The 16,565-nt window shown below is 48.6% G+C and overlaps 1 protein-coding gene across 1 annotated transcript in view; it reads right to left on the bottom strand.

Moving 5' to 3' along the window:
• LOC116817080 (ras GTPase-activating-like protein IQGAP1) overlaps nucleotides 1–15,739 on the bottom strand; it is a gene marked incomplete at its 5' end in the record, with an annotated part of 34,707 nt that extends 18,968 nt beyond the window's left edge. The window contains 4 exons of the mRNA XM_032766843.2: nucleotides 7,660–7,782; nucleotides 9,948–10,114; nucleotides 11,139–11,351; nucleotides 15,650–15,739. Of these exons, the coding sequence (XP_032622734.2) occupies nucleotides 7,660–7,782; nucleotides 9,948–10,114; nucleotides 11,139–11,351; nucleotides 15,650–15,739 (593 nt within the window). The remainder of the gene's footprint in view (nucleotides 1–7,659; nucleotides 7,783–9,947; nucleotides 10,115–11,138; nucleotides 11,352–15,649) is intronic.
• Nucleotides 15,740–16,565: the final 826 nt, after the last annotated feature.

The following is a 16,565-nucleotide window of genomic DNA, read 5'->3' as shown; positions in this document are numbered from 1 at the left end:
TCAGGGATGAGCTCTGTGAGTAAGCCAAGAGTGTATTTAGGTGGCTAAAGGGGTGGTGTTTTCCTGGGAGGCCATGAAATTTTGGGGAGCATAAGCCCTGTTTGACCCTAATCCAACTTTGATGAGGAAGGTTTTGTAGTCTGATTGTGGTAGATGCAGATAGATGGCTCTGGGGGCTAAGGGGAGAGGTGGAGGGCCATGAGAGGGAATTTCCAAAAAACAGATCTTATCAAACAATCTTGGTTGCTGTTTTTCATAGAACTGAGAAATGGAAACACTAGATTCAGTTATCTAATCTGTTCTTTCCCCAACACCAGTCCCTTCAGCATATTTTCTGGTGTGTTGTCCAATTTTGTTTTCATTTCCCAGAAAAAAAAAATCTTTATGTTAAAGTTAAGGTTGGAAATATCCATTAAAATCCCATATTAGAATGCTGCAGTTTTAAAAGAAACCAAAGTATGTGAAAGTTAGGATATTTGGAATGGGAGTTTGTAGTGATCCGGTGTGGCTCCCCTCCAGGCCAGAGGAGGAAGACCCCAGCCGGAGGCCAGAGTGGGCGGAGCTATGGAGCTCTGAGCCCGCCCCTCAAAAGGTCAGGCGGCAACCAGGAACTATAAAAGCCAGCCCTCAGAGCTCAGTCAGGCCCCAGCAGTCGGAGCGAGCAGATGTCCCTCAGGGAGCTTGACACTGGGAACCCCCTGTGACCCAGGGCAGCCGCCCAGGCTGGCCTGAGCTCCCCCGCCCCCGCTACCCGGAGGAGTTGCCGGACCTGCCACCCAGCCCTGGCAGCGATGAGCCAATGCTCCTGGACCCTGCCAAGGCCGACGTCAGGACCCAGGTAGGCCCCAAGGGGGAGTATGGAAGTGGCCCAGGGGCAGCCGACCCCAGTCTGGCTGCAGCATTACCAGAGCCTATGTCAGTGTGTTGCGGCCAGGATCCCCACGGACTCCAGTGGATCTTCAGACGCTGCTAGGGCCCTGGGCTGGGACACAGTGGAGTGGGAAGTCCTGCGTCCCCCCTGCCACCCAACTCCTGGGTGGAAGACTCCCCCACTTCCTGGCCTGAGGAGGCCAAAGCCTATCACTATTGCTCAGCCCTGTCCAAGGGCCTAAGGCTACTGACTGGGTGCTTGTTGCCCCACCCTGCCCAAGGGCCAGGGTCTTACCCGCTATTGTTGCTCAGCCCTGCCCAAAGGCCTGAGCCTACTGACTCAGTGCTTGTAGCGCCATCCTGACCTAGGGCCGGGCCTTACCCGCTATTGTTGCTCAGCCCTGTCCCAGGGCCTGAGCCCCCTTGCACCGCAGAGCAGGCAATTGCCACGAGGACCGCCGGACTACTTCCCCGGACCCTCCGGTGTGTGATGAGCCGGTATGGCTCCCCTCCTCGCCTGGGGAAGGTGAGCCCCGGTGGCACTCGTTTACCAGAAGTGGGAGTTCGGACCCTTGGCCCCTGTGAGAAGGGGCCGGAGGGGAAGACCCCTAAAGAACCATGGAGATGGAGCGCCTGTTTCAGCTGCTGGCGGAGAACCAGGACCGGCAGCAAACCGCCCAGATCCAGTAGCAGCAGCAGGCAGCCACCCAGCTCCAGCAGCAGCAACAGCGGGATGCTGCCCAACTCCAGCAGCAGCAGCATGCCGCCCAGCTCGAGCAGCAGCAGCAGCAGCTTGTCCAGCAGCTTGGAGCCCAGCTCCAGCAGCTGGTGACCGCACTACCACACCCTGTAGAACCACCTGCAGGGGATGGTGCTGGGACTCCATGCACTGCCGTCCCAGTACGACTAACAAAGATGGGGCCTGACGATGACCCCGAGGCGTTCCTGGTCATGTTTGAACGGGTGGACCTCGTCGCTGGGTGGCCCCGTACCTAACCGGGACTGCCCAGACGGCATACCGGGGACTGGCAACGGAAGAAGCCCGGGACTATGGCCGAGTAAAGGCCGTGATTTTGGATGCCCTGGATGTCAGCCCCGAGACCTTTCGGCAGCGGTTCCAAAGCCAGACATATCCCTCGGGAGCCCGACCTCGGCTGAAGGCCCAGGCCCTGAAGGAGGCATATCGGCGATGGCTACAGCTGGGAACGAGGACGGCAGAGGAGGTCACGGAACAAGTTGTCCTCGAGCAGTTTGTGCACACCCTACCAACCCGAGGACGGGCCTGGGTGCTCCGCCATCGGCCGGCAACGTTGTCCGCGGCCGTTTCGCTGATGGAAGACTTTCTCACGGCCGAAACACCCGTGGGGCCTGCCTTCCGACCCCAAACTCCTGGGCCCGACCACTCGAACTTGGACTGGAAGGGAGATGCCCCGACTGGGCCACGGAGCCTTGGCCGTGGGCACGATGCCCACCTGGAGTCTCGGTTCAGATGGCCGGATCCTGCCCCCCGGGCCAGACTGGCGGCCTCCGTGCTGGGGGCCGCGAGGGTCCACCAGAGTCCCCCTAGGAGTTCGAGGGGAGCCCCTCCCGGGGTGGTCGCCCGGAGCTCGGACCCTGTTTCTGCTATGGGAAGTCCGGACATTTGCAGCAGGACTGCCTGGAAATGGACTGCACCTTCGGGCATGTCTGTGCAGGGGACACCCGGGCTTTGCTACCCCAGGTCCCCAAGCTCACGGTTTCATTAGTTGTCAGGGACCATGCCACCCAGGCATTGATCGACTCTGGCTGTGGCCAGATGCTCATCCGCCAGACTCTGGGACCCCAGGCAGATCCCCGCCTAGGCCCGATTCACCTGCAGTGCATCCATGGAGACATCTGGCCTTACCCTAGTGCTTGGGTCCCATTGACAGTAGCTGGCGTCACCCAACAAATCATCGGCTTAGCCCCTCGACTGGAGTACCCAGTGATCCTGGGGCTGGACTGCCCCGGCTTCAAGGAGGTCCTCCAGTTGACCCCGGCGCTGGAGGGAGAGCGTCAGGAGGCCCTACCAGAAGAGGGGTGCAGAACCCCGCAACCAGAACCAGAGGCTGAAGGGACTGACAATTCCCGCTGGATCCCGGAGTCAACCTCCTCCTCCATACTGATTTTTGCTGGGACCAGAGAGCGGACCCTACTCTAAGCCGGGCCTATGAACATCTTGCAACAGTCGATGGGAACATCATCGACCCCCAGCGCGCAACCCAGTGGCCCCACTTCCAACTACGCCGGGACCGTCTTTACTGGATCGACCGTGACTCCTGCACGAAGGAACCCCAAACACAGCTGCTGGTACCACAGTGTCACCAGCCAGCAGTGATGAAGCTGGCACATGACATCCCGGCTGCTGGGCATCTGGGCCAGGAGAAGACCCTCACCTGGATCTTGACACAGTTCTTCTGGCCCGGTATTCATCAGGAGGTGAGGAACTATTGCAGCTCTTGCCCAGAGTGCCAGTTAGCCGCTCCTCAGTGCGTGCCCAAGGCACCCTTGGTCTCCATGCCTATAATCGAGACACCTTTTGAACGAGTGGCCATGGACCTGTTGGGCCCGCTCCCGAAAAGCGCTGCTGGGTTCCAGTATGTCCTGGTCATCGTTGACTACACCACCCATTTCCCCGAAGCCATCCCCTTGTGGAGCACCACCGCCTGGACCATCGCCAGGGAACTAGTGAAGATCTTTGCTCGGGTGGGCCTGCTCCGAGAAATTCTAACTGATCAAGGCACCAATTTTACCTCCAGGCTGCTACAACAGGTCTGCAAGCTCCTGGGGATAAAACAATTACGCACCTCTATCTACCACCCGCAAACAGATGGTCTGGTGGAACGGTTCAACTGGACCCCCAAGCAGATATTGCGGAAGTTCCCCCCGGAGGAGCTACGACAGTGGGACCAGTTGCTCCCTCTCCTGCTGCTAGCCATCCGGGAGGTGCCCCAGTCTTCAACCAAGTTTTCCCCATTTGAGCTGTTGTATGGACGGCGTCCACGGGGCCTATTGGACTTAATGCGGGAAACTTGAGAGCAGTCCCTCTCTCCTACTCAGGGACTCCTGAGGTATGTCCTCCAACTACAAGAATACTTTGCCCAGGCTGGAGCCCTGACCCGTGAAAACTTAAAGGCTGCACAGAACCAGCAGGAACAGACTTATAAGCAGGCGGTGCAGGTGCGTGACTTTGAACCCAGGGACCGGGTTCTGCTCCTCCTGCCCTCGAGCGAGTTGAAGCTGCTGGCCCATTGGCAGGGGCCCTACGAGGTAGCTCGGAAGGTTAGACCCGTCACTTATGAGATCCACCAACCCGACTGGGGTAAAAAGACCCAGACATACCACGTAAATCTGTTGAAGTGGCGAGACTAGGAGAGCCTGCTGATTAACCCTTACCTGCCAGAGCCAGGGCTGGGTCCCCGTGTGCCCCAGACAGAGAACCTCGCAGCTCCCCTGCTCTGCGACACCCTAACGGAAGAGCAGCGCAAGCAGGCCAAATGTCTCCTGCAGGCATTCCAGGAAACCTTCACAGCCCTACCTGGATATACGACCTTGGTCTATCACTCTATCCAGACTGAGCCGGGGAAGGTAATCCGGGAAACGACCAGGCCACTGCCATACCGGATGCGCCAAGGCTTGGAGGAAGAGGTGCAGGCCATGCTGGCCTTTGGAGTCAGAGTGAGTGGCGTAGCCCAGTGGTCTTGGTACCCAAGCCCGATGGCACCCGCCGGTTTTGTATAGATTTCCGGCGGGTGAACGCCATCTCACGGTTTGACGTCTACCCTATGCCCCATGTGGACGAGCTGCTGGGCCGCCTCGGGGAGGCCCAGTTTATCACCACCCTCGACCTCAGTAAAGGATATTGGCAAATCCCACCTGATGATCCCTCTAAGGAAAAGACGAAGTTCGCCACTCTGACGGGACTATATCAATTTATACGGATGCCTTTCGGCCTCCATGGGGCCCCAGCAGCTAATGGATCGCCTACTGCTGCCCCATCGAGACTATGCAGCGACTTATCTGGACAATGTCGTGGTCTATAGCTGCAATTGGGAAGACCACCTGGAACGGGTAGCAGCAGTCCTGCGGTCCCTGCGACAGGTAGGATTGATGGCCAACCAAAAAAATGTCGCATCGGATGGCAGGAGACCACGTATCTAGGGTACGCTATCGGGGGAGGATGAGTGAAGCCCCTCGTCGGAAAAGTGCAAGCCCTGGCGGCCTGCCCAACGCCTACCACAAAACGCCACATCCAGCAGTTCCTGGGGCTTGTAGGGTACTATTGGCAGTTCATTCCCCAGTTTGCTTTCATTGCAGCGCCCTTAACCGGACTGTTGACAAAGAACAGCCCCCAACAGATAGGGTGGTCCCCAGAATGTGAAAATGCCTTCCGGACACTCCAGACGTGCCTATGCCAAGAGCCAGTCCTATACAGCCTGGATTTCCACTAGAGGTTCATCCTCCAGACGGATGCCTTAGAGGTGGGGCTGTGGGCCATCCTGTCTCAAGAAGTGGATGGAGAGGACCATTCAGTTCTATATCTCAGTTGTAAATTATTTCCCCGGGAGAAGAACTACGCAGTGATTGAGAAAGAAGCACTGGCTGTAAAGTGGCCTGTGACACCCTACGTTACTACCTCCTTGGGGCCCCATTCCCACTAGTCACGGACCATGCCCCCTTCCGATAGTTGATGAATATGAAAAATAATAATGCCCGTCTCCTGCGATGGTATCTGACCTTACAACCCTGTGTGTTCACCATCCAACATCGGGCTGGCAAGGAACATGCGAACACGGACTTCATGTCCTGCCTCAGAGGGATGGAAGAGCCTGGCCCTGACGAGCGGGGGCCAGACTTGAGGTTGGGGGGGGAGGGGGTGTAGTGATCCGGTGTGGCTCCCCTCCAGGCCAGAGGAGGAAGACCCCAGCCGGAGGCCAGAGTGGGCGGAACTATGGAGCTCTGAGCCCGCCCCTCAAAGGGTCAGGCAGCGACCTGAAACTATAAAAGCCAGCCCTCAGAGCTCAGTCAGGCCTCAGCAGCCGGAGCAAGCAGACTTCCCTCAGGGAGCTCGACACTGGGAACCCCCTGCGACCCAGGGCAGCCGCCCAGGTTGGCCTGAGCTTCCCCGCGCCTGCTACCCAGAGGAGCCGCTGGAGCTACCCGGGGCTGACTATCCGGAGGAGTTGCCGGACCTGCCACCCAGCCTCGGCAGCGACGAGCCCATGTTCCTGGACCCTGCCGAGGCTGACGTCAGGACCCAGGTAGGCCCTGAGGGGGAGTATGGAAGTGGCCCGGGGGCAGCCAACCCCAGTCTGGCTGCAGCATTACCAGAGCCTACATCAGTGTGTTGCGGCCAGGATCCCCACGGACTCCAGTGGATCTTCAGACGCTGCTAGGGCCCCGGGCTGGGATGCAGTGGAGTGGGAGAGCCTGCGTCCCCCCTGCCACCCAACTCCTGGGTGGCAGACTCCCCCTCTTCCTGGCCTGAGGAGGCCAAAGCCTATCACTACTGCTCAGCCCTGCCCAAGGGCCTGAGCCTACTGACTGAGTGCTTGTTGCCCTGCCCTGACTGAGGGCCAGGGCCTTTAACTGCTATTGTTGCTCAGCCCTGCCCCAGGGCCTGAGCCCCCTTGCCCTGCAGAGCAGGCAATTGCCACTAGGACTGCCGGACCATTTCCATGGACCCTCTGGTGTGTAGTGAGCCGGCGTGGCTCCCCTCCTCGCCTGGGGAGGGTCGAGCTCTGGCTGCACTCGTTTACAGAGTTCTAGAAAACATTTACTCTGACTCTGTATCCCCACACACTATGCACTTCTGGATAGATCACACATAGCACAGAAACCTTAGAAACTTTTCAAATGTAATAAAAACATATTATGTTCTATGTATCTGCTGGATCCCATATTTGTTCCATGTGAAAGTAGTAAGAATTGCGCTGTACTGATGAACAGGATACTCTGGCATATACTAGCAACATGCAGTGTGGATAGCATAAAATTGCACAAATGGAGTTTTAAGAAGTTTGACAGTGGACAGTTCTTTAACTTATCAGAAAAAGGCATAATGAGACCCAATGGTTGGAAAGTAAAGCTAGACAAATTCAGACTAGAAATAAAGTGATAGTTTTTAACAGTGCAGTAATTTAATCATTGGAAAAACTTAACTGGGGATGAGATGGATTCTCTATCACTTGGAAGTCTTTAAAGGATGTCTTTCTAAAAGACATGCTCTAGCTCAACCAAAAGTGATGGGCTTGATACAAAAATTGCTGACTCTTTGACCTGTGCTGTGCAGGAGGACAGACTATATGCTCATATTGGTCTTTTGGCCTTAAAAATCTATGAATTTACAAACACTACACAGCTTCAGAAGCTCAACCAGACATCAGTTTGTCATTATTTCAGACTAGTCTCTACAGAACAGTTTTGGTGACTGATGGAACCCACTGATGGAACTCACTGGCTGAGAAATGGAATTTTGTTCCTCTACACCAGTGATTCTCAACCTATTTACCATTGTGAGCCTCATATGCAGCTCTCTATGTGTTATGGGGACTACATCCATAACGTGACTCTGAGGATGTCACATGGGCTGCAGCTGTGTGCTGATTGGGCTGCAAGCGGCCTGCAGTCAGAGAACCACTGCTCTACACTGAAACCCTGGAAAAGGTGTTTACAAGCAGAAGATGATGGAGTTAGTAATACTTGTTTCCCTATTCCCAGCTAAGGTAAAGATCTTTGGACCTTAGCCTTAAAGGTTAAAAGGATACTCACTGGTTTACTTGCAGGTCTTCAATCTCCAACAAGACTCCCTTCTCATGGAGTCGAGCTGCCGTATATTTCAGAGAAATCTTTTTACTCTTTTTGCCTTTCATCTCTCGTGGCTTCTTAGAGACTCTGAGAAAAACAAATAAAGAAGTTAGCCAAATGAGGCAATAAGAGTGAGCAATGACAGAATTTGATCTGATCTGGGTAGATGGCAGGAAATGAGTAATAAACTGGTATTCTCTAACAAATAGTTGTTATAAATACAGAATATTCACACATTTTAAGTTATTTAAGCCAGAGACCATATGTTTATAGTCTATTTATAGATGTGTGGGCACGTGCACATGTATATATACTGCACTCATTACAATCTACTCTGACCTCTTGCACAACAGAGGCTGCAGAACCTCACCCAGTAATTCCTGTAGCAACTCCAATACTTTACAGCTGAAAAACAGCGTATCTTTCAGAAAGATATCCAATTTTGATTTAAAGATTTCAAGGGACAGTGAATTAACAACATTCTTTGGTAAGCTGTTCCGATGATTAATCAACTTCATTGTTAAAAATCTGGAAAGAACTATTCCTGTTCATTGCTCTCTGGGGACCCAGAAGCAGTAAAGCATTCAGAAGGAACCCAAAATTATGAATTTAGCCTGCGGAAGAGAAGAATGAGGGGGGATTTGATAGCTGCTTTCAACTACCTGAAAGGGGGTTCTAAAGAGGATGGATCTAGACCAGAGTTTCCCAAACTTGGGATGCCCTTTGTGTATGGAAAGTCCCTGGCGGGCCGGGCCGGTTTGTTTACCTGCTGCACCCACAGGTCTGGCTGATCGCAGCTCCCACTGGCCATGGTTCGCTGCTCCAGGCCAATGGGAACTGCTGGAAGCAGCGTGGGCCAAGGGAGGTACTGGCTGCCGCTTCCAGCAGCTCCCATTGGCCTGGAGCAGCAAACCATGGCCAGTGGGAGCCACAATTGGCTGGACCGGCAGACATGGCAGGTAAACAAACTGGCCCAGCCTGCCAGCGGCTTTCCCTACACAAGGAGCATCCCAAGTTTGGGAAACACTTATCTAGACTGTTCTCAGTGGTACCAGATAATAGAACAAGGAGTAATGGTCTCAAGTTGCAGTGGAGGAGGTTTAGGTTGCATATTAGGAAAAACTTTTTCACTAGGAGGGTGGTGAAGCACTGGAATGGGTTATCTAGGGATTTGTTGGAATCTCCTTCCTTAGAGGTTTTTAAGGTCAGGCTTGACAAAACCCTGGCTGGAATGATCTAGTTGGGGATTGATCCTGATTTGAGCAGGAGGCTGCACTGGATGACCTCCTGAGGTCCCTTCCAACCTTGGTATTATATGATTCTATGAATTATCTCAGCTATCAGAGGCTAGACCACAAGATACTGCCAGTTCACCTCAGAGACCTGACAGGAGTAAGTGGCAGTGAACTGATGCTTAGAGGCTCCTGCCCAGTGTGCTGGGCACTGTACAAGCATAATAAAACCACAGTTCTTGCTCTGACCACTTACAACCTACATATGAGACACAACACAAGGACACAACAAAGAGATAGGGGGAGCATAAGGTAACAGAAAGACCAAGTTCCATAAGGCTGCAAGTTGAAGCTAGACAAATTCAGAATGGAAATAAGTTGTAAACTTTAAATAGTGAGAGTAATTAACCATTGAAATTTCCAGGTGGTGGATTCTCCATCACTGACAACTTTTAAAACAAGATTGTTTTTTTTTTTAAAAAAAAGATCTGCTCTAAGATTTATTTTGGGGATGTTCTATAGCCTGGGCTATACAGAAGGTCAGATTAGATGGTCATAATGGTTCCTTCTGGCCTTGGAATCTATGAATCTGGTATAAATGTTTGAAGTAGAGAGAACAACTCACTTTATCATGTGTTCCTGCACTTTACATTCCTGGGGATCCCCACCCACAGTGCATCACAAAAGATACATTCTTCCAAGTCCTCCTTTTTAGACCCAACCATATTCCTCCAACTCTTAAGTCCACCTGCTGTCACCTAGACATTTCCCTCCCTCCCTTCTATACGTTTTGCCCTCTTACATGACCCAGCTACTCTCCTCCATCCCAGATGTTCCTACTGTCACTCAGTTCTCTCTCCAGGGCTTACACTTATTTTGTTTCATGCCTAAGACCCTCACTCAGAAAATGACTCTCCCAGGAAGTCCAATCGAGAAGCTTTGAGGTGGTGGCATGACTCTTCTCAGCTGTAGTCTATGCATTCCTTTCCCAAAAACTCAGCGCTGCACTGAGGTACTCACTTGCCCTTGCTGGCCAAGTTATCCAAGCAGGTTTTGATATAGCTTTTATAATAATCCACTTGTTCCTCATAAAAAGTGGCTTTGGAGTTCAGCGCACTGTAAGTCTGCTGCAGCTTCACTAGCTCTGCTTTTCTCCTCTGACGGTATCTGCGCTGGTTCCGGATGTCCTAGATAAGGATGGTAGATGTGTGAAGCTTTACCATGGAGTCATTGCTGGGTGCTCCCTTTATCAAGCCAGTGTACAATATTACGAGAGTCCATTTGGAACACACATTTCCAAGTTTAATACTGACAGTAATTAGTCCTTTCACAGACTTTCTAACCAAATATATTCTTATAGACAGAAATCAAATGTCCTGCACAATTTTTCATTTTTTCCCATGCTAATCTTATTTTTAGAAAGAAATGTTATTTTGATTATTATGAACAAATGTTTCCAGATTAGCTTCCATTATTATTTTGGATAATTAGGCATCACTTAAGGGTTCATTCTTACCTGATCTCTAAAGGAGACAATTTATTTTATTTATGTATCTATCACTCTGATACATTAATTTTGGTAAATATTTGATGTCAGATAACGGTTACCACCGTGAGAATGGACGAAACGTGACAGCAGCTATGATTTTTTTTATTTTTCCCTTTCTCGTCTACTGAGGATTGTTTACTGAGGATGCCTTTGTAAGAGTATTATGAATGTTTATTTTGTACTTACATGTAAAATAAGGTTTTTTTACAAGAGTAATCTTTGTAAAGAAATAATTCTAGAATATGTCAATTTAAAAAGAAATAATTTTAGAATAAGTGAATTTAAATTTAAAAAGGAGGGAACAAAGAGGGCAAGTCCATGCATTAGGGTTTCAAGTTAAAAAGAGGAAAATTAATGTTACACTTACTGACTGAGTCTCAGGAATTTTTCCCCAAGAAAATAAAAACTCTTCCTCACAGTCAATAAGGTCCCATCATCAACAAAGTGTTTATGAGAAAAGTGAATTCCTGCATGTATATGAAGGGCTGGAGATTAGCAGAGCATGTGTTACTCATCTCTCTGAGAGGCAGCTGTCACTATTACTTTAAATACCTTAGAAAATTCCTGCCATCTGCACTATTGCAACTTCAATAAGAGTAACAAATGACGAGGCCATAATTTGAAACACCCAACAAACCACCAGTGAGCTCCTGTCAGAATACCTTGGCAATATCATTGATTAGCTCCTGGTATCTATTCTTTGGGTTCACAGTTCCCAGTTCTGACAACTTCTTCAAGCCTGTCTTGATTTTCTCCTTCTTTTCTTGAAGATTCAAGTTGCTGTCCTCCTTTACAGATTTAGATTTTTTCATCTTGTCAGGGGTTTTGGCATCACGAATAGCCCGTCTCTGCATAGCTCTCTGATGCTCTGCTTCCTAGGAGAGAAGAGAATTACAAGTTAGGTGGACAGATTTTAAGGCTATATATGTAAGGTTAAGATTCTGTCAGGGGTATTTTTAGTAAAAGTCAGGGACAGGTTGCAGGCAATAAACAAAAACTCATGGAAGCCCATAATCTGTCCCCGATTTTTACTAAAAATACCCTGGGAGGGGACAAAGAGAGCATTGCCAGGGCTTGTACCTGATCCAGGGACAGGGGCTGACCACTGCTGCTCCTTTCCCAGGGGGACTGATCCAATCCCTGCCACTGTTCTGGTAGCAGCTGTTCCAGCAGCCCTGGGGCAGACTACCCATCGGTCAGCTGCTCCGCGGCCCTGAGGCTAGCTGCTGATCAGCTGTTCTGGCGGCCCTGTCCCCAGAGCTATCAGTCAGCTGTTCCAGTGACTGCTGCTCTGTGACCTTGGGACTGGTTGCCAGTCAGCTGTTCTGGCAGCCCTCGGGCTGAAAAGCTGCTCTAGCCCTGTCCCAGAAGTTGTCACAAAGGTCCTGGAAAGTCACGGAATCTGTGACCTCTGTGACAGAATCATATCCTTAGCTATAAGGGAAAATCGTCATCATCTAGTCTAACCTCCAACATAACTAAAGCTACAACATTTCACTCAGTGATTCCTGCACTGAATACAGTAATTAGTTGTTGAACTACACAATGCCCAGTAGACTCATTCATACCCTAGTACCAGCACTGGCCTATCTGAAATCTGCTTTTTATATCATCCCCCTATATATATGGCTTCCAACAATCCAATCATCACAAGAGTAAAAATCAAATATACCATATATCCATAAGAACGGCCATACTGGGTCAGACCAAAGGTCCATCAAGCCCAGTATCCTGTCCTCTGACAGTGGCCAGGTGCCTCAAAGGGAATGAACAGACAGGTTATCATCAAGTAATCCATGCCCTGTCATCCAATCCCAGCTTCTGGCAAACAGAGGCTAGGAACACCATCCCTGCCCATCCTGGCTAATAGCCATTGATGGACCTATCTTCCATGAGTCTATCTAGCTTTCTTTTGAACCCTGCTATAGTATTGGCCTTCACAACATCCTCTGGCAAGAAGTTCCACAGGTTGACAGTGCACTGCATGAAATACTTTCTTATGTTTGTTTTAAACCTGCTACCTATTAATTTCATTTGGTGGCCCATTGGTCTTGTATAATGAGAAGGAGTAAACAACACTTCCTTATTTATTTTCTCTATACCACTCATGATTTTATAGACCTTTATCATATCCCCCCTTAGTCGCCTCTTTTCCAAGCTGAAAAGTCCCAGTCTTATTAATCTCTCTTCATACAAAAGCCATTCTTTACCCCTAATAATTTTTGTTGCCCTTTTTCTAAACCTTTTTCCAATTCCAATATATCTCTTTTTGAGATGGGGTGACCACATATGCACTCAGTATTCAAGGTGTGGGCATACCATGGATTTATATAGAGGCAATATGATATTTTCTGTCTTCTTATCTATTCCTTTCTTGATTCCCAACATTCTGGTTGCTTTTTTGACTGCTGCTGCACACTAAGTGGATGATTTCAGAGAACTATCCAGAATGACTCCAAGATTTCTTTCTGGAGTGGTAACAGCTAATTTAGATCCCATCATTGTATATGTACAGTTAGGATTATGTTTTCCAATGTGCATCACTTTGCACTTATCAACATTAAATTTCATCTGCCATTTTGTTTCCCAGTTTTGTGAGATCGTTTTGTAGCTCTTCGCAGTCTGCCTGGGACTTAACTATCTTGAGTAGTTTTGTATCATCTGCAAATTTTGCCACCTCACTGTTTAATATATTCATAAACAATCTGGAAAAAGGGGTAAATAGGACTGGGCCCGGTACAGATTCCTGGGGGACACCACTATTTACCTCTCTCCATTCTGAAAACTGACCCTTTGTTTCCTATCTTTTAACCAGTTACCAACCCATGAGAGAACCTTCCCTCTTATCCCATGACTGCTTATTTTGCTTAAGAGCCTTCGGTGAGAGACCCTGTCAGAGGCTTTATGAAAATCTAAATATGCTATATCCACTGGATCTCCTTTGTCCGCATGTTGTTGACCCCCTCAAAGAATTCTAGTAGATTGGTGAGGCATGACTTCCCTTTACAAAAACCATGTTGACTATTTCCCAACAAATTATTTTCATCTATCTGTCTGACAATTTTGTTCTTTACGATTGGTTGAAACTATTTGCCCAGTACTGAAGTGAGGCTTACTGGCCTGTAGTTGCCAGGGTCACCTCTGGAGCCCTTTTAAAAAAGTGGCATCACATTAGCTATCCTCCAGTCATTTGGTACAGAAACTGATTTAAATGATAGGTTACAGATGATAGTTAGTAGTCCTGCAATTTCACATGAGTTCCTTCAGGACTGTTAGGTGAATTCCACCAGGTCCTGGAGACTTATTACTGTTTAGTTTATCGATTTGTTCCAAAACCTCCTCTAATGGCACCTCAATTTGGGACAGTTCCTCAGATCTGTCACCCAAAAAGAATGGCTCAGGTTTGGGAATCTCCCTCCAGAGGCGGCAAGCTGCGGGGGGACAGCATGCCGATTGCCATGAAGGCGGCAGTGAGGCTGCCTTCGGCAGCATGCCTGTAGGAGGTCCGCCGGCCCCGTGGCTTCGGCGGCAAGTATGCCGAAGGTGCAGGACCAGTGGACCTCCCGCAGGCATGCTACCAAAAGCCACCTGACTGCAGTGCTTGGGGCAACAAAATACATAGAGCCGCCCCTGTCTCCCTCACATCCGCAGCAGTGAAGACCGATGCAAAGAATTCATTTAGTTTCTCCAGAATGGCCTTATCGTCTTTGAGTGCTCCTTTAGCATCTCAATCGTCCAGTGGCCCCACTGGTTGTTTAGCAGGCTTTCTGCTTCTCATGTATTTAAAAAAACTTTTGCTATTACTTTTGGAGTCTTTGGCTAGCTGTTCTTCAAATTCTTTTTTGGTCTTTCTAATTATATTTTTACACTTAATTTGCCAGAGTTTATGCTCTTTTCTATTTTCCTCATTAGGATTTATCTTCCACTTTTTAAAAGATGCCTTTTTGCCTCTCACTGCTTCTTTTACTTTGCTGTTTAACCACGGTGGCTCTTCTTTGGTTCTCTTACTATATTTTTTAAATTGGGGTATACATTTAAGTTGAGTCTCTGTTCTGGTGTCCTTAAAAAGTTTCCACGCAGCTTGCAGGGATTTTACTTTTGGTACTATGAAACTTTTGATTTCTGTTTCACTAATCTCCTCGTTTTCATGCAGTTCCCCTTTCTGAAATTAAATGCTACAGTGTTGGGCCGCTGTGGAGTTTTCCTCACCACAGGGATGTTAAATTTATTTATATTATGGTCACTATCATCAAGTGGTCCAGCTATATTCACCTTTTGGACCTGATCATGTGCTCCACTTAGGACTAAATCAAGAATTGCCTCTCCTCTTGTGGCTTCCAGGACCGGCTCCAAGAAACAGCCATTTAAGGTGTCAAAAAACTTTATCTCAGCATCCCTTCCAGAGGTGATATGTACCCAGTCAATATGGGGATAGTTGAAATGCCCCATTATTACTGAGTTTTTTATTTTAATAGCCTCTCTAATCTCCCTGAGCATTTCAGAGTCACAAACACCATCCTGGTCAGGTGATCTGTAATATAGCCCTACTGCTATATTCTTGTTTTTCAAGCATGGAATTACTATCTATAGAAATTCTATAGTACAATTTAGTTCATTTAAGATTTTTACTTCATTTGATTCTACACTTTCTTTCACATACAGTGCCACTCCCTCACCAGCACGACCCGTTCTGTCCTTCCGATATATTTTGTGGCCTGGTATTACTGTGTCCCATTGATTATCCTCATTCCTCCAGGTTTCTGTGATGCCTATTAGAACAATATCCTCATTTAATACTAGGCATTCTAGTTTACCCATCTTATCAGTAGACTTCTAGCATTGGTATACAAACATTTTTAAAAACTTGTCATTTTTTGGCTGTCTTCTATTGCATGACGTAATTGAACACGACTTTTTTTCATTTGACTGTTTCTCATCAGATCCTTCCTGTACTTTATCATTTTCCATCCTCTCCCTCCTTATTAGGACACAGGGAATCTCCATTTATAGATCCTTCCTTTTACATACATACAAACATCAATATGTCACATCTAAATTGCCACATATATTACAATCCCAGAATTTAGGCTTTCATATGTACCTGCAGCCACATATATCTAGATTTAAAAGAATCCAGTATTCTAAGGAGTGGAGCCAAACTATTTTTCCATACCTGCTCATGGGTGGCTGGAGTTTCCAGGATCTCAGTCAGTGTCTCCCCTGGCTGGAAGCGAATTACATCTACAATCAAGCGCTTTGTACTGAAAAGAAACCAAGGAGAGTAGGAAACAAAACAACATTAAAACAAAACAAAACAAAAATCCTATTCCTGCTCTGAAATGAGAACAAAGCTACCACTGATTCATATTAGACCAGTCATATTCATACTGGATCCACATCCAAACCAGTCAACAGTCCTTATATTGTCAATACTCATGCCTCACTTCTCCAAATGCAAAGAAAGAAAAGTTACTTACTAGTAAATATGGTTGTTTGAGAGTTGCCTCTGTGCATTCCCACTCTGGGGATGGTGCCCCCACACCTTGAGCTTGCAGAGCCATCTTGAAAGGTGCATTGTTGGGACTGCATGAGCACCTCCCCACCTGAACCCCATGGTGCTGAACAGTCAGCTCATCACACCGTATATAAGGGAGTGCCGCCCTACAACAGTCTCAGGTCCTTCACCTGGACAGCAGAGTCCAAGCTGTGTAGAGAACTTTGAAATAGAGTGGAAGGTGGGTGGGCAGTGGCAAAGTAAAGTGGCAACTCTCAAACCACCACAGTTACTGTTAGGTAACTTTTCTTTCTCAAGGGCCTCTGTGCATTCCCACTGTTGGGAGAGCCATGTAGACGGGACAGCTCATGAAAGGTGGGCTGAGGAACTCTCAATTAAATAAAGACTGTAGCTTCACACATCCAGTATCAGAGTGGGATGCTAGTATATGGTGAATACGTGGACTGAACTCCAAGTGACTGCTCTACAAATCTCAGCAAGAGGATAGGCCTTAAAATAGGCCAGATAGACAGCAGTAGCCCTCAATGAGCGAGTCCTCAAGCCTGCTGGAATGAGGACTTTGGCTATGTTAAAC

This window comes from Chelonoidis abingdonii, unplaced genomic scaffold (assembly GCF_003597395.2).
Source record: "Chelonoidis abingdonii isolate Lonesome George unplaced genomic scaffold, CheloAbing_2.0 scaffold0018, whole genome shotgun sequence".
NCBI lineage: Eukaryota > Metazoa > Chordata > Testudines > Testudinidae > Chelonoidis > Chelonoidis abingdonii.
The sequence above is the reverse complement of the archived record's forward strand: the minus strand, read 5'-3'. Positions and strand labels throughout refer to the sequence as shown.